The 24,516-nt window shown below is 37.0% G+C and overlaps 1 protein-coding gene and 1 non-coding gene across 11 annotated transcripts in view; both read right to left on the bottom strand.

Moving 5' to 3' along the window:
• The window catches only part of ralgapa2 (Ral GTPase activating protein catalytic subunit alpha 2), a 187,205-nt gene that overhangs the window by 106,522 nt on the left and 56,167 nt on the right, over positions 1-24,516 (bottom strand). For all 10 annotated transcript variants that reach the window (XM_058748533.1, XM_058748534.1, XM_058748535.1 and 7 more), the window contains exons 4-6: positions 5,505-5,562; positions 3,795-3,838; positions 3,514-3,694 (exon numbers count right to left, since the gene is read on the bottom strand). In XM_058748533.1, the coding sequence (XP_058604516.1) occupies positions 3,514-3,694; positions 3,795-3,838; positions 5,505-5,562 (283 nt within the window). The remainder of the gene's footprint in view (positions 1-3,513; positions 3,695-3,794; positions 3,839-5,504; positions 5,563-24,516) is intronic.
• trnaa-agc (transfer RNA alanine (anticodon AGC)) lies at positions 23,302-23,376 on the bottom strand. The gene has a single exon. It is a non-coding gene; the product is annotated as a tRNA-Ala (tRNA).

The following is a 24,516-nucleotide window of genomic DNA, read 5'->3' as shown; positions in this document are numbered from 1 at the left end:
TCCACTTGTAACATGATACCAAGTTACACAGAAATTCTTCCAAAGAGGACAACGAGGAAGAGGTCCTGCGTGACTGAAACGTTTGTTGTGGGTTTTAAATGCACGGATCACTTTATTTTTTGCACATGAATAATAATAGAAGATTGCTGGTATATCTGCATGTAATCCTTTTTTGGATATGCAGTAAAAAAAATTCAAATACTGAGTTTCTTACTCTATTTGGAAGTGTTTTTTTGTTTTGTTTTGTTTTTTTCTACAACTTTTTGCTCACAAATAATTTCTACCCAGCTTGACATAACTACAAGAAATTATATTTATTTATATTTAAATGATAAAATAAATTAGATCTCATTATAGAAGTTTTCCAGGTCTAGAAATTACACTTTATATCCACTTTTTCCAAAAGCCAGAAAATTCTGGTTCTTAAAATGGTAGTTGTTGAGAAAAAAAAAAAAAAAAGGAAATAAAAAATGGTGTCAGCTTAAATTAATTTTTTAATTTTTAATTTTTTTTGTTGGTTTTATCTTATTTTGAATTATTTTAAGCCATCAAGGCATTTTGTAAGTTTGATGAGGCCTCCAAGTGTGTCCCCTGCTTGAGAACCACTGCAGATATTTCGGTGTATGTCTACAGGACATGACACCAGCTGGAGATCATGAGCACAAATCACACACTAACACACAGCAAGCTGCACAACATAACAATATTTGTATACATGTTCAAATTTTAATCTTAAGTATGAGCAACAGAAATCGTGATGCTTACTATCGATGCTCCTACAACAGGCAGTCCTGCGCAAGAACACATGTGCCAGATGTTCAGAGCATTCAAACAAACAGCAGCACAGTCTGTTACAGTGTTCATTATTATGAGTCTAAATGTACAAATTTCTTATACTTTAAAGTCATCTATGCACAGTAAACTGGGATAATATTTTACATTTATTTGAATAATTATTCACGAATGACTCACTTTTTGCAAGATCTGCATCCAGCTTATTTTTATCACATGGACTGTATCAGCTCAAAGCGTCGTGCCACATTGTTCCTGCCACTACTGTCTTTGTCATTGCAGAAGGCTGAACAGCCTTCAGTGTGAATAGCCTATGTGTTTCACTAATGAAATCTATTCAGACATAAAGCACATCAGCACAGACAGAAAGGAATATTCACTGATTTCAAATACATATGAACACATCCACAGTGCTTGAAATGAATGGGTCATTACCGGTTCAAGGGCATCAATAAAATCTATTCCGTGAGGAAACATCAAGGGAAATCATTCCTTTCAGCATTTAACAGACTCTGACCTCCTTTTCTGAGGATGCTGTGCCGCCATTTGATTATTACACTCTAATACTAGATTTAAAGTGCCTTTGTGCCACAAGAGCATTAATGGCCATCATTAAAAATTACATTCCCAGATAGAAACACAGTAGATTGTGTTGTAAATGGTGAGGGGTAAAATGAATGAAAGGTAAAACTGTGAACACGGAAGAATAAGAAGGTAATTTTGTTACTTCAGGCAAAACAGTACATGTACTGTACAACATTTACACTGAGTTCAGCTGATGATTCGTTTATATATTTTTGTAGGTCAAAACTTGGAAACGAGTCTGCATTTTAGCACTTCTTGGAAATGAGTCTATATTTTTACCATCCGATTCCATTTAGCTTTTGCCAACTGTATTTCAGCTTCAAAATTCATAAATGCCATCATCATGAACAAAACATGTAAGAATCAGAAACTTCTGTAGGTCACAGAGCTTATTTTCTGCAATAATGCAAAAGCCAATGGAAAATCCTATTAGTTTTTTTGTCAAACAAAATACATACGCACTAAAGCACCCTAAATCATACAAAAAAATTAAAAGAGCTTTTAAAAAACTGGCAAACTCTCAGCTGATTGGTTGGATTTTTTATTTTTTTCCCCACTAATTATTATGTCTATACTTTCTTTCAATTAGACTTGACCGCCCTATTTTTGACACAACACTGTATTATTGTGATATTACTGATTTCAGGTTTATCCATATCTAACCTCAGGTAAAACAAAATGCAAAACGTGCAAAAAAATTACTTTGTGTAGCAGTAAATTCTTGGTCAGAATAAGATTTAAGTGGATTTTATGCAGATATTCTATAGGCTAGGAATAAAAGATTAAGGTTACACTTTATATGAAGTGTCTTTAACGTACCTACAGTACGTAAAATAAAAAAAATAAATAAATAAAAAAAGTTTACAAAATGGTAACACTTTATTTTACTGTGTCCTTGTTACTGTACATTACACGTACTTACTGCAGTAATAACTGTAAATTATGCATAATTACAAGCAACTAATCCTAACCCTTAATACTATTCTGTACATATTTGTTCAATTATATTGCAACAAAAACACCTTAAAATGAAGTGCAACCCAAAACACTTTTGCTGTTATGGAGCTGAGATACGGGTAAGGTCAGGGACATGGTTTGTGGTATGGTTAGTCTTAAGCGTGAGTTAAGGGGTAGGGTCAACATAGTAAATATACATGTAATTACATAAATTAATTACAACATTGTAATTACATGCAGGTATTTAAAAATATATATAATATATGTATGTGCACAGTAAGTGCACTGTATCAAATAATTCAATTAAATGCACATACCAGTTAAAGGGCCAGTTTTACTAAACAGGGCAAATTAGCGAGAGAGCGCAATTCCAAAACAGCGCCGATAGTTGTGGAAATTTCTGCGGGTGATTTACTATCAACTGCGCAAATGAAAGAACACAGACGCAACATGTCATTTACATATCAACCAACGCAATATACCAAGCGCAGCACAAATTAGCGTAGTCGCAAATAAAGAATAAAATAAAGCCACGGTACGTTGAAAAGAACCGGAGGCCAAAAAATGAAGGTTTGCATGAAGTTTTGATAGACCTGGTATTGCGTGACTCCTAGTTGAGGGTTTCAAGTCGTCTTTTATTTCCTGAAGCAAATTAAAAATAACATGGCTTGGCAAATGATATGTTCGCATAATGTGTTCTTCTGGCATTCAAAATAAATTAATACAAAATAATTAAATGTGGGAAAAAAAAACCTCTCCCTTCTACCACACACTCACTGTTCTCTTCTAGCAACAACAATTGCAGCCATTTCAAGCGCAAAATAGTTTAAGACATGCTTTTTTTGGAGTTAAATAATGGCACAAATGCCAGTAATTTGACGAGCGCAAATGTTAGTAAAACGCGTTGCGTGATTCATTTGAATATTCTCCTCCCATAAATTTTGCTGAAAGGGAAACTCCTACAAATACATATTCAATAAGGTCAGGCGCAAAAATGTGTCCATGCCTTTTCAGCGCTAACTGATTACTGCGTGTCTATAGTAAAACCTGATAGTACTATTTTAACGCCAAAAGACAGTTTGCGCTGGCACAAGCTGTTAGTAAAACTGGCCCAAAGACACTTCACATACAGTGTGTCCCAGAGTAGTTGGCTATGTCAATGTGTGTGTGTTTTGTTACCGTCAGGCGGGTTGGAAAAGGGGTTGTATATGATGGTGTCCAGTGTGCAGGGTCCTCTGGATGAGGGTACAGCAGGGAATCCTGGGATCAGACAGGCGAAGATGAGAAGCTGCTCTTCGGCACAGTTACTCTGCAGAGCCTGCAGCCAGAGCAGGAACAGACGCATGCCCTCACAGCGGATCTGCACACACAAACACAACACCACCTCCTGCATTCACACTGATCCACAACAGACGTGTATATCTTCATTTTAAGCTCTTCTGATTCATTAATCGACTCACCTTGAACGAGTTTCCAGTGTGCAAAAGTTTTTTGAGTATAGAACCTATAAAAGAGAAGTTTTTAAAATAACACACAATCAATAACTAATTTAATCATTACACTGCTTTGTGATGCATACAACTAAATGTAATTAAAAAGGTTACTATGATGAAGCGATATGAAGGCTGACACCTGCTGCTGAGAGAGGACTTGCATCGCAGTACGAGTCATTTCATATCATGGTACCAGTATAGCTCGTTTTCACTGCATAATTCTTTTTGCTGGAAATTCAACTCAAAAATGTTTTATATATCTACATTACTCAATAATGTAGACTTTACTTTATATATATAAAAAAAAGCCACACCAGTGTCTACTAATATTTGCTATGGTGTCCCATGTACCTGAATAGAGTGCAAGAGTCTGTTTCTATACGTAAAAATCCATAGGAAAATAGATTTTTAATGATAACCTATTAAACTTTAAAGACAGATCTACTGTGAGTTGCAAGGTTGTTAATATTTGCTTTTTTTAATAATCACAAAAGACATAATACAGTCAGTCTTCCTAAATTCTCAAACTAACATTTATATAAAAATGCATATTTTGCAATAAATGATTGTCTCTTTAGACACACTTAACATCAATAGTTTTAGTATTTATGCTTCATTTTAAACTATATTGTTGTTTGCATCACACCACGTGATTATATTGTCTTCCCATCATTAAAGCAGTTAAGCTCAGTCTTGTACCTTTTTTTGTTTGATTTTTAAAATACTTGCTTCAAATGAAAGTTTGTCATGTTGTGATTCACCTCTTAGCCAGTTGGTTTGGTTCACTGCTTATAACTCTTTAACTGTGGCTTTTTAAAAATCCAAATGGGAAAAATGAATGGGAATAATAGCCCCAGAATCAATGCTGCTGAAAAAGAGGGCAAAAACTCTTGGACCTCATTTAGCCTTTTGCAGTTTACTTCAACCAGGAAATGCAAAAAAGAATCCAAAATAAAAAAGGCCCATCTGTTGAATTTTATATTGATGTGCCAGTTGTGGCATTGCTTGGCAATCGTAAGTCACACAGTATCTACAGTACACTGGAGGATCAGATGTGCTGTACCACGACTCGCCTTATAATCAACTGAGGAACTACTTCAACACGGATTGGAACGGGACTGAATCTATTAAAAAGCCAAGCTATGTTTCGACACTTTAGCTGACAGAGAGGATTACAAGTGTAAGGAAATAATTTTGCCCAGCAAAGACATATAGCTTAAAATCAATAACAATAACCTTAGATACTGTTGCACCAATTTTTACTTGAATTTCCCCTAGGGATCTGTCTGTCTTTCTGTCTGTCTGTCTATCTCTATGCGCAGGGCTCTAATTGAGGTTACTGCCTCCTTTGAGGGTCTTCCTGTACGGAAGACTGAAACCACGAGACGCATAATTTCATTTAGCAATTTGCATTTCAAATGAAGCCTCTCATTTGCATTTCTCATTTATTAACCTCCTGCTCTCACTCTCTCTGTAGCTAATTATTTTCTCTGAGAAAGTATTAAACCAGGTTTCACTGACTCTCTCCTGAACCTGCTTTAACAGCAGAACTCATACAGACTCATAAATAATAATGCACAAAGAAATAGTGATACTGTAAGCAATATTTCAATTTCAACAGCTAAACTGTATGGCACGAACCATGTGAGTGTAAAATGAGGTCTAAACAGCACTTACCTATACTGTGAAACTGCCATCGACTGTTGATTTTCTCAGGTAGAAGTTGCAGAATTTTCTGAAAGGAAAAATAAGGACACTCCGTGATCACATTAAACTAATAGTATACAATTCAATATCAGTCATTTTTCACTTCATATATAGTATACAACCAATAATAGTAAAGTGGTGCAAATAATAATAAAAAAAGCCCATGCCAAGTTTCTGTCTCAGGTTTCTCGTTCAATGTAAGTCTATGGTTGTACTGTTCACCAGGACACAACACAAACTCTGATCACAGAGAAGCAAAGCAAACCTCTTATTCATCATTCACGATATGCCACCCACTAGGGGTATGTGATATGTATCGTCTACAATGATATCGCAATTGTTGTTTAAACAATGTGGAAGCTGACATCAAGTATGTCGCACACTTTGCAAAAAAAAAAAAAAAAACACAAAAACAAACAAAGACAAATATTGCGATTGTTCACTTTCACTTCTTTATGTGGCCTAATAGAATGCAGTTAGAATGACAAAATTCAATATATGAGCCTATATGGGCTTTTGCCTTATATTTATATCTTATAGTAACATCTCTTGAGCAAGTGTGCCATTTTCCTAAATATGAATACGTAAATGTGATACAGATTTTTTTTTTACAACAGTTCAATAAACAAAAAGTTAATACTGCGAGTTACATTTTAGACTTGATTTTTGACAATGCAAATAGTTCTGAACAAAGGCACAGCAGAACTGTTGTGCTTCTCAGAACAACACACAGCTATTTTTTTGTTCCTGAATTTATGAATGAATGAGTTTTTGAACAAACTGGATGAATGAATTAATCAGTGACTCAATGATTAAGACCTGCCACCACCTACTGCTGGGTTTAGTTTAATATTCAATGTATTATTAATATATAATCTTTAAAACATTAATCTCATAGTATTATTTATGCAGTTGTAGTGTAAATGCATCTAAATGCTGGTTTACAGTATGTGCAGCATCTGTAGCACTTCTGCAGTGCACCGGCTTTTGTTGATACTTATTGGAAACACCCTACAGTATCTAATATATACTGTAGATGTTATTGATTTAATGAAAGAATTTGGCATAAAAGATGATGCATAAATTTAATAAGGTTATAAAATAAGTTTTTTAAAAAGTCCTTATGAAGGGGGGAAAAAAATGCCCTTGGAAATCAATTGAAGGCAGCAAATTTCACCGCTTAAAGAAAAAGTTCATTTATGCCACTGCAGTGAATGGACAAACGCACACGAATATAAAGAATGTGAAAATCAGCTGTTCACGACAGGCCAAACACCAGCCTAGATACCAATACAAAAAAACTAAATGGCTTCTAATTATTATTACCAACAAAAACACAGAAAATACTGTTTTTTGATAATACTGCAACACCCAAATTTTGGGGGAGTTTGGGAAGACAATGGTTCCGCCTACATGCTATTTATTTGAAATGGTCAGCAGAGAAAGATCAACACGCTCCAGCTGTTGAGCCAACTGTGAACTCAATACCACATGACCCTTTTGACACCATATCATTAGCGTCTATTCACAGACAGCTAGACGTGTCCCTGTTGAGTGATACATACAGAGACAAGTGGGTTAAGATTCACTCTAATGGACAACGGTAATGTCATCAGCGGCAGTGCATTATGAGTAATGCCGTTATAAGACACTCAACCAAAGAACAGCAACATGGGATCAAGTCTGCCACCGCAAACACACGTCCACAAATCACAGAGTGGCATCCGTGACACTCTACAAGAAGAGAACACCATAATGTCACCATAATCTCACGTGCTCCGCGACAGCCGTCACTCATCGTGTCATTCTCAGTTACTTCCTGTGTTGATGTGGAACGTGATGACACATGAGTATGAGAGCATTCAAGCACCTCTGTATTGATCTTCAGCGTGTGGAAGGACAGCTCTGGATTACAGCCTGTCATTGTCGTGAGGAAACTGACAAATAACTGGAGCTGATATCCAGTGGCGGGATCTGTCTAAGCCTGCACGCTCGGGGATCTCAGAAGAAGGCTGAGGTTTCGGTAATTCTTCTTGCAGCGGTAACGGAAAGCGCTCCCCTGCCGCGCTGCAGCGGTGTCTGGGATGGCGGATTTGAGATGGGTGGCGTGGAGTTTGAGAGCTGCTGCCGGTTGCCAGAGTCTGTGCTAATCTGCCGCAGCTCTCCAAGCATAAGGATGAAGCATTACCGCAGGCTTTTCTGCATCGCCGTTATCCACACTTGGTGTGTATACCGCATGGTGAGCATGACTGAGAATACACCAGCCATAGAGTGATGGGCCTGAACCCCCTGGGATTTACAGCTCCCATGTGCCACGCAACTTCTGGAGCAGCGCGTTTGAGAAGAAGCACTCGGACACTGCAACACCTGAGAAGTACACCAAAATGTAACACCACCATTCTGTCTGCAGTACCTGTAGCACCAAGAACAGACTCAATGGAGTGTTGTTGGGGATGACGTACAGTGGTGGCCAAAATGATTAGAACACTAGCATTTTCACCAGCTAAAAATGGCTTAAAGTCAGTTATTTCTATAACTATAATAGTTGTGGCCTAATTGATAGAGAGTCGGACTTGTAACCCGAAGGTCGTGGGTTCGAGTCTCAGGTCCAGCAGGGATTGTTGTGGGGAGAGTGAATGTTCAGCGCTCTCTTCCACCCTCAGTACCACGACTGAGGCGAGACCCTTGAGCAAGGCACCGATCCCCCAACTGCTCCCCGGGCACCGCAGCATTGGCTGCCCACTGCTCCGGGTGTGTGTTCACGGTGTGTGTGTGCACTTGGATGGGTTAAATGCCATCCAAGTGCCACACGTCACTTCACTCACTCACTCACTTCTATCTTTTGCTGTAGTGTGTCAGTAGGAAATCTCACTTTACATTTCCAAACATTCATTTTGCTATTAATTGTAATAATCCTGTGAGATTTTTGTTTGCACAAGGAGTCTGACAACAGCCAGTGCTCCACACAGAGATCTGATCTGATCATCTAAATCCAGAAGAACTGTGGCAACGTCTCCAAGACGCTTCAAGAGACCTACCTGCAAAGCTGCAGCACTGTTTAAAGTTTTAGGCACTTTTGTAAAAATGCTGTAAAGTGAGGATGCTATCAAAAATAAGTCATAAGTAGATTTTCTTTATCAATTCACTTCTATTAACTAAATTAAATCAACATTTGGTGTGAGCATCCTTTGCATTTAAAGCAGCTTTTGCCCTCGGTGCACTTGCACAGAGTTTTTCAGGAAGCATCTTGGAGACGTTGCCACAGTTCTTCTGGATTTGGTCTGTCTCCGTTTGTTCTGTTTCTTCATGTCATTCCAGACAGACTGATGATGATCAGATCAGATCTGTGTGTGGAGCACTGGCTGTTGTCAGACAATAATCTCACTGGATTATTACAATTAATGGCAAAATGAATGCTTGGTAATGTAAAGTGATATTTACTGACACACTACAGCAAAAGATAGAAATACTAGCTGGTGAAAATACTAGTGTTTTCTAATAATTTTGGCCAACACTGCATTTTTGTGGGCCAAAACCCAAAGCAAATTTTGTACTTTAGGACTATCAGATCAATTGTCTCAAAATCAGGTTTTTGGTTAAATGTATGAAATAAAGTGCTTAAGCTCAAAATATTTTATTTTTTTATTCTGACACAAAATTCTTCAGTAAAACCCCGTGCGACCTTCCAGGTTGGCCAACAAAAAGGTCATCACTGCAGCGCTCAACACAGTATCCACTGATATGAGGCTGCTTTCAAACGCTCCTGTGCATATTTGTTTGTGCTCTGAGAAGCGTCAATGGTTTCGATTTACACTGTTTTTTGCTGATCGCTGTAACCAATCACAGGCATGTCTGTTAAGTGCATGAACACAATGGCCAATCAGAGGGGTTTCTGTACACTGGAGGATGCTCTCATTATTACCAACAGTGTAAATACGATAAATAAGAGACTCATTATTCAGTGTAGGAAGCTTCTGATTATGATGGGAGTTTTTGTGAGCGCAGATCTCAAGCCGAAACCAAAGTGAGTGGCAGCTTCGGTGATTATAAACGATATACTCTTTGCTAGATGTCTTAATTACTTACTGTATGTTTGAATAAATTTGTTATGTAAACAAGTCTTTAAGACACCCACAGTGTAAGTTATATCATATTTCCACAATTAATTAAAGAAGAAACTAGGGCTGGGCGATAAATCGATTTTATCGATTAACTCGAATGTGTAGTTCACGTCGATTTGTTTGAATGAAAATCGGTTCTCTCTTTAACATCCGCCGACGCTCCCGTAGTCCCGAAAGGGCTCAGCCCTCCCGACGCGCGTTTGCCATATTAGAGTTTAGTTAGGGTTTCGTGATCCTCCCGCAATCCGCCGCATCCCAACGTGTTCGGAAAGATGACGTGTACTGCGGAATGCGGATCCCTTAAAGCAGTGTTGCGCAGCTTTAATTTGTGGCTTGCATGGCAGTAAATAATACGATGATATGAGCAATACAGAGATTTCATAAAAACATTAAAAAAAAAAACAAGCAGGGCTATAACATAACCCATATAAAAATATCTCACACCGTGTCTACACCGGTCGTGAGTGTCGCGGTGCGATCAGCGCTTATGATTTGAAGAATGTACTGTATAACGCGGAATGTCATTGAATTTGTCAAAGTTTGGATGAATAAATCAAAAGTAGGTCATTACACTTAAATCAAATCGCGATATGAACTAGTATCTGTAAATGTTAAGCTGCAAAAATACCATTTAAATATGAATCCTGCGTGTCTCCTTATGAATGAATGCACAGACGCGCAGTTTCGTTTGCTACACATACTGAAGCGCGCAGTGTTTTCAGCGTCTGCCGTCTCGCCAAATGAGGTCATAAATACATGAACAACAGTCAGTGTCTGCTCTATTACAAATAATAATATTTTTTTTAAAATACCCAAAACAGCGGGATTACAAGATGGATATAGACTAGAAAGATATTTAAACTTGCTCTACCCTTACGTCCATGACATTGACTCAGAATAAATACAAGGGAGGAAAATTTATATTTCTTCTCTCCTTACTCTGTTTATGTGGTAAGTGACATTTTATGTACTGTAATGTAACTGTAACAGGCAACCGTTAGCAATCGTTATTCGTTTTCCGTGCCTTTCTGAATACGGATTCATGCTTTGGGCACACCCCCTATCCCCACGATGTCATCGTCCATCCTTTATCAGAACTACCTCCTATCTACTGAATAGCAAGATGTTAAACTTGTGTTTAAAGAAAACTTATCAAAAAGGGTCACATAATTTTATGTTTTATGTTATGTGTTATGTTATGTTACATTTTCACCGTTTACAATGGCAGGGCCTGCCATCTTGTCTCTTTGGCTTGTTGTTTCTGATTGCACTTTAACCCCAAGGGGGAAATCCAGATCAAATCCCAGAAGGGAAAATCAAAACAAAATAAAGTTAAAACTTGTTTTGAACAATTTCTTTGTCATCTGCAGATTGATTTTAAGTAGGGGAGAAAAAAAAAATCGATTTAAATCGTAAATCGGAATTTTTGTGAAAAAATCTGGGATTTTTTTTTAGGCCATATCGCCCAGCCCTAGAAGAAACATAATAACTCTATTAGACTTTCCCTTTTCATCAATTTAATAAAAGCAAAAATGTGTTGTTGAGTCAAAGCACCAATGAGCAATTCAAATGTCCGAATAAATGTTTGTGTTTCAATGTTGATTAATATATATGAATATATGTAAATAAATAGTAACTGAATTGAATAGTTTGGGCTCTACTGTTTATTTTTACCTCTAATAATCATGAATCAAGTAAGTGGGTTTTCTGTATAGTTTACAGCATTTGAAAAAAAAAAAAATAATCCATAAAAAACTCTCTTTAAAATATATTTTTTGTTCTAGAGAAGAAAGTAAGTCATATATGTTTTGGATTCACATTTCCATTTTTCAGTGGCCTGTTTACGACCAACTAGTTGTGTAAACACACACAATCCACAGACTTGCTGAATTTTGATAAGGTTTAGTTTTATATATCCCAAGTGCACAGAAATCAAAGACGGGTTATAAGTTCAAGCCAGTCAAAGTCCAAATCCATCAATATAAAACATGAAACTTAATGGCGTGGAAAAGTCAGTCATATGATACAAGGACCAGCAAGCACTCTGAAAAACATCCAGGAGGTCAGAGATCACAGTCTGTAAGCACATGGTTTGTACATGATGTTCAATCTCATAATTTTATGATAAGAATTTAGCCCTCAAGGCACAGCATATGAAGCACTGCAAATGCACTGCTGTAAAGAAAACTCAAGACTCAACAAAAAATACATGTTAGAGATAATTGAAGATAGCATCTGATATATATTTTGCATAATGAAAACCACTGTCAATTCTCATTTTAAATTAATGGGGGGGGGGAGATGTGTCCTGACAGGATGACTATAATTATATATAGTTAATTATTAACTACTTTTAAGGTGTTTGTATATTTGTATATATATATATATATATATATATATATATATATATATTTTTTTTTTTTTTATGCGTCATGTAAGTATTTGTTGTATTTCTTTAATTTAAGCAAATTTTAAATGAATAAATAAATAAATACATTAACTTAAATTAAAATAAAAGAAAGTAAGAAAGAAAGAAAGAAAGAATGTATCCAGACAGGATGATTATCATTACTGAAATAAATGTACTACATTTTAGCTAATCAAATTCCATTCAGAAAACAGTCTAACAACTTGCTGAATCTGAATGTTTACTGAATTAATATCCGACTCACTTGCTGACAGGATGTTTATATGAAAATGAGCGGGTAACAATATACGTTAAAACAAAAGTTTTATTTTTAAAATATGTTACAAAAAAAATATAAAAATCACTGCTATGTAAAACATGTCTAAAAAATACATGGTCCAGTATTAGTTATTTCAGAATGATGTACTGTGGCGTCTCACTTTTTCTTTCTTAGAAAGTGTCTATTTATAATGTGAAATGAAATCAACACTGGTCAATCTTACATGGCAAAAACTATAGATCTAGAAGGCATTATTTATGAGAGTGTGTTCAACAAACACAACATTTGCCCAGTTATGATGCTACAGGCAACTGAATGATCTGATTGATTTATGGTTTAATATTCTGGATAATGTGTCAATAAAAACCTACAGTATGAATAAATAGCATACTCAAGATCAACCAAAGCAACATCTTGTTTAAAAAGAACCACAATTCTAGAAAACATTGTTGCAATACCTAGACACTCCAGAAGAGGGAAGCAACTCAATACAAATCACCCCAATTCAACAAAAGTTTTAATATTTGCACCACTCCAAAACAGAGACTGTCAGAGAGAGAGAAACGGGAATAGAGGAACAGGACGTGGCAGTATTTCTCAATCACCAACTGAAAACAGTATATTGACAATATACTAACATTTTGCCAACCACTGTCACATATTCAAACATTTTTGTTAAGTTCCTGCTTTTATTGTATCTATTACTCTTCCATCAAATCACAAAACAAAATGAGACATAACATAACCATATGATCACAACTCCTGAGACATAATTACCAATGCAAAGACTTATAGTTTCTTTAAATTACATTTTAAATTAAATTAAATGAAAAACAAACAAACAAACAAACAAATAAATGCACATAGAAGTTATATTAGGTTAGCAGCTCCGCTTCCGAAGATGCACGACTTCAGGGCGACTCTAGCTGAACAGACGTCTTTAACAGAAATAAGCTTTTTAGTGAAAATAAAGGTCCCTGATTAATGAAATTGTTAATGAAATGAAATGATTAAAGATATTTATTTTTTATTGTTCAATTTAGTTCTATTAGTTTCATACATATTATATCCATATACTGAACTTTATTTTAACGGAACAAATAATTTGAAGCTTTACAGGGTTTTCCATGGTTTTTTGATTCTTTTGTAGAGTGGGTATGGTGAAGTGTACTAAAAACAGACATTTTTACATTTGTCCTCCAAATGAGCTCACAACCTAATAGGTTTATACATAAAGAAATTCATTTATTCATCCACTCCCCGCAAGACACAAAGTTTACTACTTTTTCTCACCGCTGTTTTAGAGGACAATTACTCCAAGTCGTCCCCTGTTGTTTCAAAGAATGGTATAACAGCGAGTGCGACAAGTAGAAATGTCTCGTCCATTTGGGGAGGTGAGTGCGCAGTCAGCGGAGGCTTGCGCTGCGGAGCCAGATGAAAGTAAAAATCCCGCTTTTAGCAGCATTAACACTGTGTGAATAAATATTCTGTTTATAGTATGTGCGTTATACAGTATTCTGATTGATTCAGCGCAATGCATCCTCTAGGATTTTTTCCAGCTGTGGTGGCAGGACTATTTCCCTTCCACCTGGTGGTTACACCTCCCCACCCGAGAATCACATGCACTCAAACTCAGAATTGAACTAAAAAAAGACAAGTAATCAGTAAGTAATAAAATAAGAACAAATAAATAAATGACAAGCAATAGCACAAACAAAAAACAATAACAAGATACAAATGGAATTAACAAGTTTTACAGGTAGGTCGTCTAACAACAATATTTAGGTACAGAGTTACTACAGAAACTGAACAAAAAAAAACAAAAAAACTGAATTCAACAGTAAAATAACAATGGATAGTCTTCACTGCGTAAATAGTAATGTCACAGACAGAAGCAGGCTTATTTAGGCTTATCTCTTTAAGACCTAAGGCACGGATGTAATACTGTTACACGTGCGTTTTGCTTCTCAACGGTGTACATTTAGTTAATAGTCTATATACCGACTATGTTTAATAAACCGACTGTGTTTAGAAGTACTCCCCAAGATGGGCATTTTGACAATTTAGTATTTGGCCATTTATGCGCAAAACATAACTCTATTCTGTAGTGGTGCTTCGGGTGTGGGCGCACAGAAAACGGTCTATAAGAGAGCGTGCAAACTGTATTATGTTTTGCGCCTTATTGAGCATAAACGGCCAGATGCATACAAAATTGTCAAAATACTCATCTTCACGTCTTTTTGCGCTTGAATGGCTTAAAGTCACTTAAATGTTTAAATTGGCAAGACTTAAAAGCATGTGCAAATGATACATTCGTCATTCACCGATACATTCATCGCATTATAAGCGTAGAACCTGCGGGAATAAGAATTCAGGTCCTGCTCTGTCTCCTCCACTAATTCCTCAACAGTGAATATGAGCTGAATGTCAGCTGCAGCGGTGGCAGAGATGATTTTTTTAGTGTGGCGGCCCACCACTGTAGAATGCATGTAGCGGAAACACTATGATTGATTGATTGAATCAAACCAATTTAAGTAATTGACATAAGATACAACAGAGATTTAACTGGGCAACTTAAAAAAAAAAAAAAAAAAACAATAAAGCAATTCCAGGGGCAAATATTGCTGCTTAATGACCCTGGTATATCCATAAGTGATACTTGGCATTTGATTGCGGATCCATTAATTTATTCCCTTAACAATCATGATTTACACAATCCAGACACAATCTCCAGGTCATCAGATCACACGGACAATTTATCCAAACAGTAAAAAGATAACATTCAACTGTGCATAATCAATATGGCTGACATCACAACCACCACCACTGTGCTAATGTTATTAAAATGCACCTCCTTAATATATTTTAATAATGTAGTAACACATTTTCATAAAAGCAACAAGGCACTCAAGGGTGTAATCCTTTAGCCATCACAATACAGCGCAGCACTTAAATACCACAAACCCAAATTATATAAAAATCCAACACAACAGAGGAGAGCACCAAAAAAACTGAGAAACTGCAAAAACTTCCAGTCAGACAGGTGGATCTGTTGTTGTTGTTTTGTTTTTTTGAGAATCACAGGGTTACTTGAGGTCATTTAGATTGACAAGCAGAGAGGAAGTGAGTGATGAGACACAGAGAGAGAGAGAGAGAGAGAGAGAGAGAGAGAGAGAGAGAGAGAGATTATAGCTCCTTGTTCTCTTATTTATGACCTTTTTGGGCCATTTGCATACTGATGCATCCTAATGGCCCTAAATTGACATCACTGATCGGCTCTGGTCATGAGAAAATGGGCACGAGTACAAATGGATTGCTCACTAGCAAAACCCTTTTCACACTCTAATAACATTTGGTACAGGAGTTGTCATATTAACACGCTCTCATCGTATTAGGGCTGTGCTGATTCAATCATATATTGATAGATTATTTCTCTCATGATACTGCACCAATACTTCAGACTTTTGTGGGCATTCATATCACCAATCAACATTTTTAAGGCTACATGCAGTGTTGGGGACTGACAACCAGATCATCTCAAGTAAAGTTCTGTGCAGCTTGGTTTTCATTCCAAGTTCACTCAATTCACACAATTTTCTAAGTTACACATCTTGTCTTGTTGTGAACACATTGCTGGTGCACAATTGATCTAAGCCAAGTTAGTTACAGTGTGGCTGCCACTCTCTTTCATAACCTAACTGTTTATGAACATAACCATATTTAACATTCAGCCACACAACCGTATTTTGCAGGGCAGTCAAGAGGTGCTTCCATGAGGCTCCACACCGGATAAAAGTAGAAGAACGTCCATCAGCAAAGTTCCCCTTATTCACTAGAGACTCAGCAGTCAGCAAAAAAGTCAAGCTGAGGGACAGCACTGGCCCAGGGTCAGAGCAGTCAGATGGGCTTCAGGAAGGAGGCTCAGGACGTGAGATTAGTGATTCAGGGATCAGAGGTCTGACGATGCTGTGGAGTGACCGACAGAAGGGCCTGAGACCAGAGCGTCCAGGAAAAGCAGGTCAGGGAATCCAACAAGTTTCTCACAGATGCGCTACAACAAACAATCTCTAAGCAAGAGATCACATATAGGTTATTCTCTGTGCACTCTTTAAGAGGTGTTTCTGTAGATTAAAATAAGATTCGTTAAAATGTGTCAATGACACCAAGCATCATTGATTCTGACAAATGCTGCAACTTAAAATAATTGTTTAATTTTAGGGATGCACCCAAATGAAAATTCTCGGCCGAAGCCAAGCAAAATGAAACACTGGGCGGAAGGTCAAATTTTTTTTAACCACTGCATAAATTAAATAGCCAAAATGTGCTTTTTACTGTTTTGTCTTGCTTTTCAAAGAAAAAAATCAGTAACGAAACATCATTTTAAAAATATTTACTTAACACAGAACATTTTTTTACATTCTAGCAGACACTATACCAACAAAGCACAATTGAACTTAAAATTAAAAAATTAAGTTAGTAAAATATAATTTTTTTGGCCATTTTTGAGACCCCTTCTTGAATCGGTTATGTATTTTTTACTGTACAAATAAATGCAGCCTTGCTGAGCAGAAGACAATTCTTTTAAAACATTAGTAATTTTACAGATCCCAATTTGAACACTATGATGCTACTGTGAGTGTTATAATAAGTGCCCTCCAAAAGTACTGGAACAGTGAAGACAAAATTGTTCTGTTGGCTGTGGAGTAAAGACATTTGCAAATATGATGAAAAGATGAATATGAGTCAAAACTACAGAATGTCACATTTTATTATTAGCCGTTTCAACACATACATGTTTTACCAAATGAAAAGAACAACACTTTTAGAGTTCATCCCACTCATTGATGTGAGCATAAGTATTGGGACAGTTGAACATAAGGCAGATATAAAAGATTAAAAGCTATTATTTAGATCCCTTGCGCACAATCACAGCAGTGAGTCAGTGACCCATAGACATCATCAGACTCTTGGTCTCATCCTTTCAAATACTTTTCCCAGCCTTTAATGCAGCCAATTCCAATTGGTGTTTGTTTTGGGGAGTTTCTACCTTTACTCTCCTCTTCTTCTGGTGAAATTCATGTTCAATCGGATTTAAATCTGGAGGTTGACTTGGGCAATCTAAGACTTTCCATTTCTTTGCCCTTATAAATTCCTTGACTGAACTGGCAGGGTGTTTTGGGTCCTGATGCAATATGAAGCACTTCCCAATGAATCTGGTGGCATTTTCTTGAATATTGGTAGGCAAGATGGTTTTGTACCCTTCCAAATTCATTCTGTTACTGTCATCATACATTAAGTCATCAGTAAAGTTGAGAGGGCCTGTTTCAGAGGCAGCCATGCCATGCCCATGCCATGACACCACCTCCACCATGCTTTACAGATGAGGCTGTATGCTTGGGATCATTGCAGTTCCTTTTTTTCTCCACATTTTTGCTTTCCCATCACTTCGATAAAGGTTCATCTTTGTCTCATCGGTCCATAAACACAGTTCCAAAAATGCTTTTTTGCAAACTCTAATCTTGCCTTTCTATTTTTGGAGCTGGTCAGGGGTTTGTATCTTGCTGTGTAGCATCTGTAATTCTGTGTCAAAGTCTCCTGAGGACAGTAGATTGTCAGAGCATCACCTCAGATTTCTGGAAGTTGTTGGTGATTTTACAGACACGTCTTTTAGGGTTCATTTTCACAGCTTTTACGATTTGTCTGTCATCAACTACTGTTGTTTTCTCAGCCGATCAGGTAGTTGTTGGTTGCTAGTGTCGCTGGTTGTTTCCAAACTCTTGATTTCTCCATGACCTTTCTTTTTGCTATAGCTCTAATTGACTTCCTCTTTTCTTTTAGCATCCAAATTGCTTGCTTTTTTCTCAAAGTCAGCTCCCTCATCTTCATCCTGGTTTGTGTGTGTCAAGATTCAGAATGCAGAAGTAATGGATATAACTGATACGACACATTCCCTGCTTTTAATAGCTGAAGAATTAACTCTCTGGGGTCGGCTGTCTCGCCGGCGAGACGAGCTCATTTTTTTTCTCATCAGTGCGAAAGACACTAAAAATACTCAGTCGATTCTGGTCATACAGATAAGTGTTATACATCAACTGAAACTTTGCAGTGTCTATTTTTTTTTGGGTACACTCACAATAAAAACAAAATGTGGTGGTTTTGGAAAATAAAGAAAACAAACAGGGTGTGCTCTCTGTCTTCTCCATCTCCGCGAACTGTTTTTAGAAACGCGTTACTAAAATGAACTGTAACTCAGCAAATACTCAGCAAACAGACATGGGAGTTATATCTATAGAAAGCTTGAAGTGTCTACTTTGAAATAAAGTAGTTTCTTATCGAAAACAAACATTCTGAACACATTTACTAGTTGGGTTTTTCCCAAACGACAACATGATGAATGCTACGCATCTAAGAATGTTTAGACCATGTTTATTATTAATACTCTGTTCACAAATAGATTTTAATAGCGTGCTAAACAATAATAATTAGTTTCTAAGATATAAAATATCCTTTTTTTGTAGTACAAAGTACATCCTTTTATTGTACAAAGCATGCTTGAGTCTGTGGCTACATAATCATATCATAGGCTACTATAAAATCATACATACTAGGCTATATGACTACAGAATCATAGTTGGGTTTTTCCCAAACTATAATTCCTGACTACAATGTTTGAAATCGTGTAAAACATTTTGAATATGAGGGGCAATTCATTGTATTTATTTCTTACGGCACGATGATGTTTTCATGCTCTATATAAAAACAATAAAAGTAATATGAGTGTACACTATAACATGATGAATTGATGAATGCTACGAGTCTAAGTATGTTTAGTACGTTTATTATTAATAGCTTACTCCGTTCAGAAATAGATTTTAATAACGTGCTAAACAATAATAATTAGTTTCTCAGATATAAGATTTCTTTCTTTATTTCTTTCAGATACCTGCACCACAGATGTATCCTGATGTCTCTTCAAACTGTTTTCCTCTGAGAGCGCTGTACCAACATCAGATGTTCAACTACACTGATATTCTATGTTAAAACAAGCTCCTTTTCTACTGATTATGTTTTTTTCTTCTTGAATCCACGGAAAGAAGTAGAAACACTTAAATAACACGCGTAAATATCAGGTATGATTTACTTGTTTCACTTGTTGAACAGAATCTGTTGCAGGAATGACTCAAAGTCTGTTCACATCTCTGTGGTTAGATCAGTGTGCACAATAATGTGTCTTTGACCTTCATTATGTATGTTTTGATTATACTGTGTTGTAAATAAAATACAAATAATTTAAAAAACCCTTTTTTTTCAATCTCCTCACATTCTCTCTTAATGCAACAGGACACAGCTGTTCACCTAGAAAGATCTGTGAGGCAACTGTTCCAGTACTTATGCTCACATCAGATAGAGGGATGAAACTCTAAAAGTGCTGATCTTCTTAGCTGGTAAAATATCTATGTGTTGAATCACCCAATAATAAAATGTGACATTCTGTAGTTTTGTCTCATATTCATCTTTTAATCATATTTGTAAATGTCTTGACTCCACAGCCAACAGAGCAATTTTGTCTTTACTGTTCCAATACTTTTGGAGGGCACTGTATATTAATAGAGCTGGTGTAATTATTATTATCATTATTATTGTCTTACACTTCTAATTTTATTTTAAAAATGCATAAAAATGTTACCGAGCAGCTGACGAGTAACACTGTTTCAGTGCAGAATTGGACTTTGAACCCTGGCTAACAAGCAGATAGCACAGCGAGCTTGTGCAGCGCTGTTTAAATACATGCAATCCGTGCGTGTACTAGAAAACATTACATTCTGCAGTTTATTTACTAATCGTTTGAGGCCATTTCACGATTTCAGTCATCATACAGTAACCAGCAACAACCACCCCTTCCTCTTCTCATCGAAGACAAGCGATGTATTACTAAACAGTTTCTCGCTGTCGGTGCTTGCAATGATTTTTGCATCTTTCTCTGACACTTTTAAATACTGCTGACATGTTTGCTGCATTAGTGCATGCCTCTATTTGATTGCGTCACGTAATTTATTCTGTCTTTTTGTTTATTTAGTATATTTTCAATTTCAGTTGCTGAACATTCGGTGCATCCCTATTTAATTTGATTACTTTATTTTTTTTTTTTTTCTCGTTTAATGATTATTTTCTGATTAGTAAATTATTCCTTTGGTTAACTTACCAAAAACATAACCATAACATCTGCCATTAATCTTACAACACTTTACTGAAACAAAGTTTGCTGAAAAATGTGCAGGTACAGATATGGGACTGACAACTGTGTTAGTGCTTTGTGAACGCAGCCTATATTCTGCTACTACGTAGATACGACGTATAGTGTTGAATTTGATTTACTTCAATTGCAATTGTAATCAGAAATGCATTTATGTTTCTGCGAGAGAGAAATGAAATGGAGCGAGAAAAAAGAAAACAACAATAGGCGCGAGTAGAAGCGCGAATGGAACTGCGAGTGAAAAAGGTGAACTGAGAGGTGCTGCTGAAAAGTTTGCGATTGAAGCTCCGTGTAGCTTCACTTTTCTGTTGAATCTCTATCTTACTTTCACTCTCTGATGTTTAAAGTGATAAAATATAACTTAATTCCCACCATATTTATGGTATTATCTATCAAACTAATTTAACTAATTTGATCGTTCGCTTTTTAAAACCGCTCACTCGCGGTTCCATTCGCGCCTATTATGGTTTTCTTTTTTCTCGCTCCGTTTCATTTATCTGACGCTCCGTTTTTCACGAGTTCATCAAACAACAGTGGTAAGTGAATCATTCATCAATCACTGTGAGTAATGGCTTCTTCTCCTGCTACTGTTTGCACTGTTTGCCAAATGTACAGTTTATCTCTCTCTGTCAGCGAGGATCCACATGTGATAAATGCAGGGAAATAGTTAGGCTCACAGAGAAGATTTTAGAACTAGAGACATGCATCCAAACTTTAGTTGAGGATAGTAAGAATGTGAGGGCTGTAGATACTGCTTTGGATGCAACTAGCTCAGGGAGTCCTGTACATTGTTTGGCTCTGGGTTCAGCGCCTAGGCAGCAGGGCAACTGGGTGACTGCGAGGTGGCATAGTCGTGGGTCAAAACACCGCTCTTCCGTTTCGATCAAAACATCAAACAGGGTTCTCCCCACTCAGTGAAGTACCCACTGAGAAACCTGATGAAAGTGCTCTAGTTGTTGGTAATTCTATTGTACGGAACGTGAAAATAGAGACACCAGCCACCATAGTCCAATGTTTACCGGGAGCCAGAGCGCCTGACATCTTGGCGAAATTTGCTGGCTAATGCTAAACGTAAATTCAGTAAGATTGTTATTCACGTTGGCGCTAATTAGGGATGGGTATCGTTTACATTTTATCGATACAGATACCGATACCGATACTGCTTATCGATACTATTTGGTGCAAAAAGATATGATGTGGAAAGTTATTTTAATACTGCTGAATTTTAGCAACTGTATTAAAGTTCTTCAGTCAGCAGTGAGTTATTTTTCTCTTTGTGTTTTATTTTATTAACATTTAATGAATAGTTCACCCAAAAATGAAAATTGTGTCATTTACTCACTCTCAAGTAGTTTTAAACCTGAATGCATTTCTTTCTTCTGTTGAACATAAAAGTTATTTTGAAGAATGTGGGAAACCAAAAAGTTTTTTCCTACTATCAAAGTCAGTGAGGACCAGTAACTGTTTGGTTACCCACATTCTTCAAAATATCTTCTTTTGTGTTCAGCACAAGACAGAAATTAATACATGTTTGGTACAACATGACAGTGAGTAAATAATGACAGTATTTAAATTTTTGGGTGAACTATCCCTTTAAAAGGAACACTCCACTTTTTTTGGAAGTAGGCTCATTCTCCAACTCCCACAGAGTTAATAAGTTGAGTTTTACCGTTTTGGAATCCATTCAGCCGATCTCCGGGTCTGGCGATAGCACTTTTAGCATAGCCGTACCATGGCCGCAGCAGGTGCAGTGATATTACGCAGCACCTGAAAGTAGTCCCCAGCTAGGTACCTAGTTATACTGGGGACTACTTTCAGGCGCTACGTAATATCACTGCGCCATGGTACGGCAGCAAAGTTCCTTGATTATTACGCCGGAATGAGAGTATAGTTCCTAGCCAAATCGGCCTAGAAAATCGCAACTTTTCATTTTCTGCCGGTCTTAGTAGACGATATAACTACAGAAGAGTCAAGTTTTAAATAGGACAAATATCGAAATTCTTTGGTCATTTTTGAACGCGATGCTACTGGTCTAATCGGATTCAATGATCTATGCTAAGCTATGCTAAAAGTGCTATCGCCAGATCCAGAGATCGGCTGAATGGATTCCAAAATGGTAAAACTCAACTTATTAACTCTGTGGGAGTTGGAGAATGAGCCTATTTCCAAAAAAAGTGGAGTATTCCTTTAATGTCAATCGGCAGCATGTTCAGTACTGTCCCTTTAAGAGCTGCACGCATCCATTTCAAATGTTTACTTTCAATTTAGACAAAACTGTTTTTATATGTAAACCTTGTGTGCTTTTGACAGTATTAGTGCAATCAGACGTCAACTAAGATAACTAAGTAATCAGGTGCTGTTTGACCGGCCTTTTAGTGAATGCACGACATGTACGCACTCTGAATAATCGCATGTCAGAACAGTGCGCAAATTAAACGTTTAACCGGCAAGGCTTTGCACACGCAAATAATGTACTTTTGTGATTGCGATAAGTGCAGTGTCTCGTGACTGTAACTACCGCTGAATTAACATTTGATGTCGATGTGTCTCGCGAGTTGCAGTTGGAGCTGGAGTCAGAGCCTGGAGACATAGTAAATACAGTGCATTGCTTACATTTACATTTACATTTATGCATTTAGCAGACGCTTTTATCCAAAGCGACTTACATTGCATTCAAGTTACAGTTTTTACATTTTATCAGCTCTTGCTTTCCCTGGGAATCGAACCCATGATCTTGGCGTTGCTAGCGCCATGCTCTACTACTTGAGCTACAGGAAAGCTGCTTGAGGTAGATGTTGTTTTGTTAGTAAATGTTTCATTTAGGGCTGGGCGATATGGCCAAAAAAATAAAAAATCCCCGATTTTTTCACAAAAAATCCGATTTACGATTTAAATCGATCCTCCCCCCCAGAGCCCTTTACACAATCTGCCTTTGCTGCAGTTGGAATTGAACTGCTGGTTCGTTTGATCAGAGGAGATCTGGCCCCCCGACTGAGCCTGGTTTCTCTCAAGGTTTTTTTCTCCATTCTGTCACAGAGGGAGTTTTGGTTCCTTGCCACTGTCGCCTCTGGCTTGCTTAGTTGGGGACACTTAATTTCCAGCGATATCGTTGACTTGATTGCACAGATACTATTTAAACTGAACTGAGCTGGACGATGACATCATTGAATTCAATAATGAAATGCCTTTAACTGAAAATTGCGTGTTTAATCTTGTCATTTTACATTATTGACACACTATTTTCCTATTTTGATATTGGAAAGTTGCTTTGACACAATCTATATTGTTAAAAGCACTATATAAATAAAAGTGACTTGATTTCTGCAAAAAGTTGCTTACAATGACTTATAACGTTGCATAATGTTAATGCAAATCTACATCGTTTGGGTTCACAGGTCTTCATTCACAGCCTACAACTTGTAAATGTGCTGGAAAGCAGTGTTGCCATACTAACATCAACTTTACATTTTCACACCCATAAACATGACGCTCAACAAAATTAACTGTGATTTGTTGCTTTAAATGTCAGTCAGACAAAACTTTAATATCTCGGTCTCACACAAAGATATCATATGACTTTGGAAGTCTTAGAATGTGGTGCATTCATTGATGCTTCAAAAGCATCTGTCCCCAATATTATTATTATTATTGTAGTGTTTTTTTTTTGTTTGTTTGTTTTTTCTCATTAGCTAACATTTTGGGCTGATTAGAATCTAATCTCAGATTTCATTTGGCTCTTAAGAGAAACGTTTGGGTAGGACCACTTTAAGAGGAGATGGAAATGCCATGCAAATGTGTCTTGTTTGCGCCAACCAGCTCCCTCCTGCCATAAGAGGCTCTTTGTGTGTGTGTGTGTGTGTGTGTGTGTGTGTGTGTGTGTGTGGCACCTGCGAGCGGGAGATGGGTCTGTGGGCAGCTCA

The sequence above is a fragment of the Onychostoma macrolepis genome, chromosome 17 (assembly GCF_012432095.1).
Source record: "Onychostoma macrolepis isolate SWU-2019 chromosome 17, ASM1243209v1, whole genome shotgun sequence".
Classification (NCBI taxonomy): domain Eukaryota; kingdom Metazoa; phylum Chordata; class Actinopteri; order Cypriniformes; family Cyprinidae; genus Onychostoma; species Onychostoma macrolepis.
Note: the sequence above shows the minus strand (reverse complement) of the source record. Positions and strands in the feature narration are given on the sequence as shown.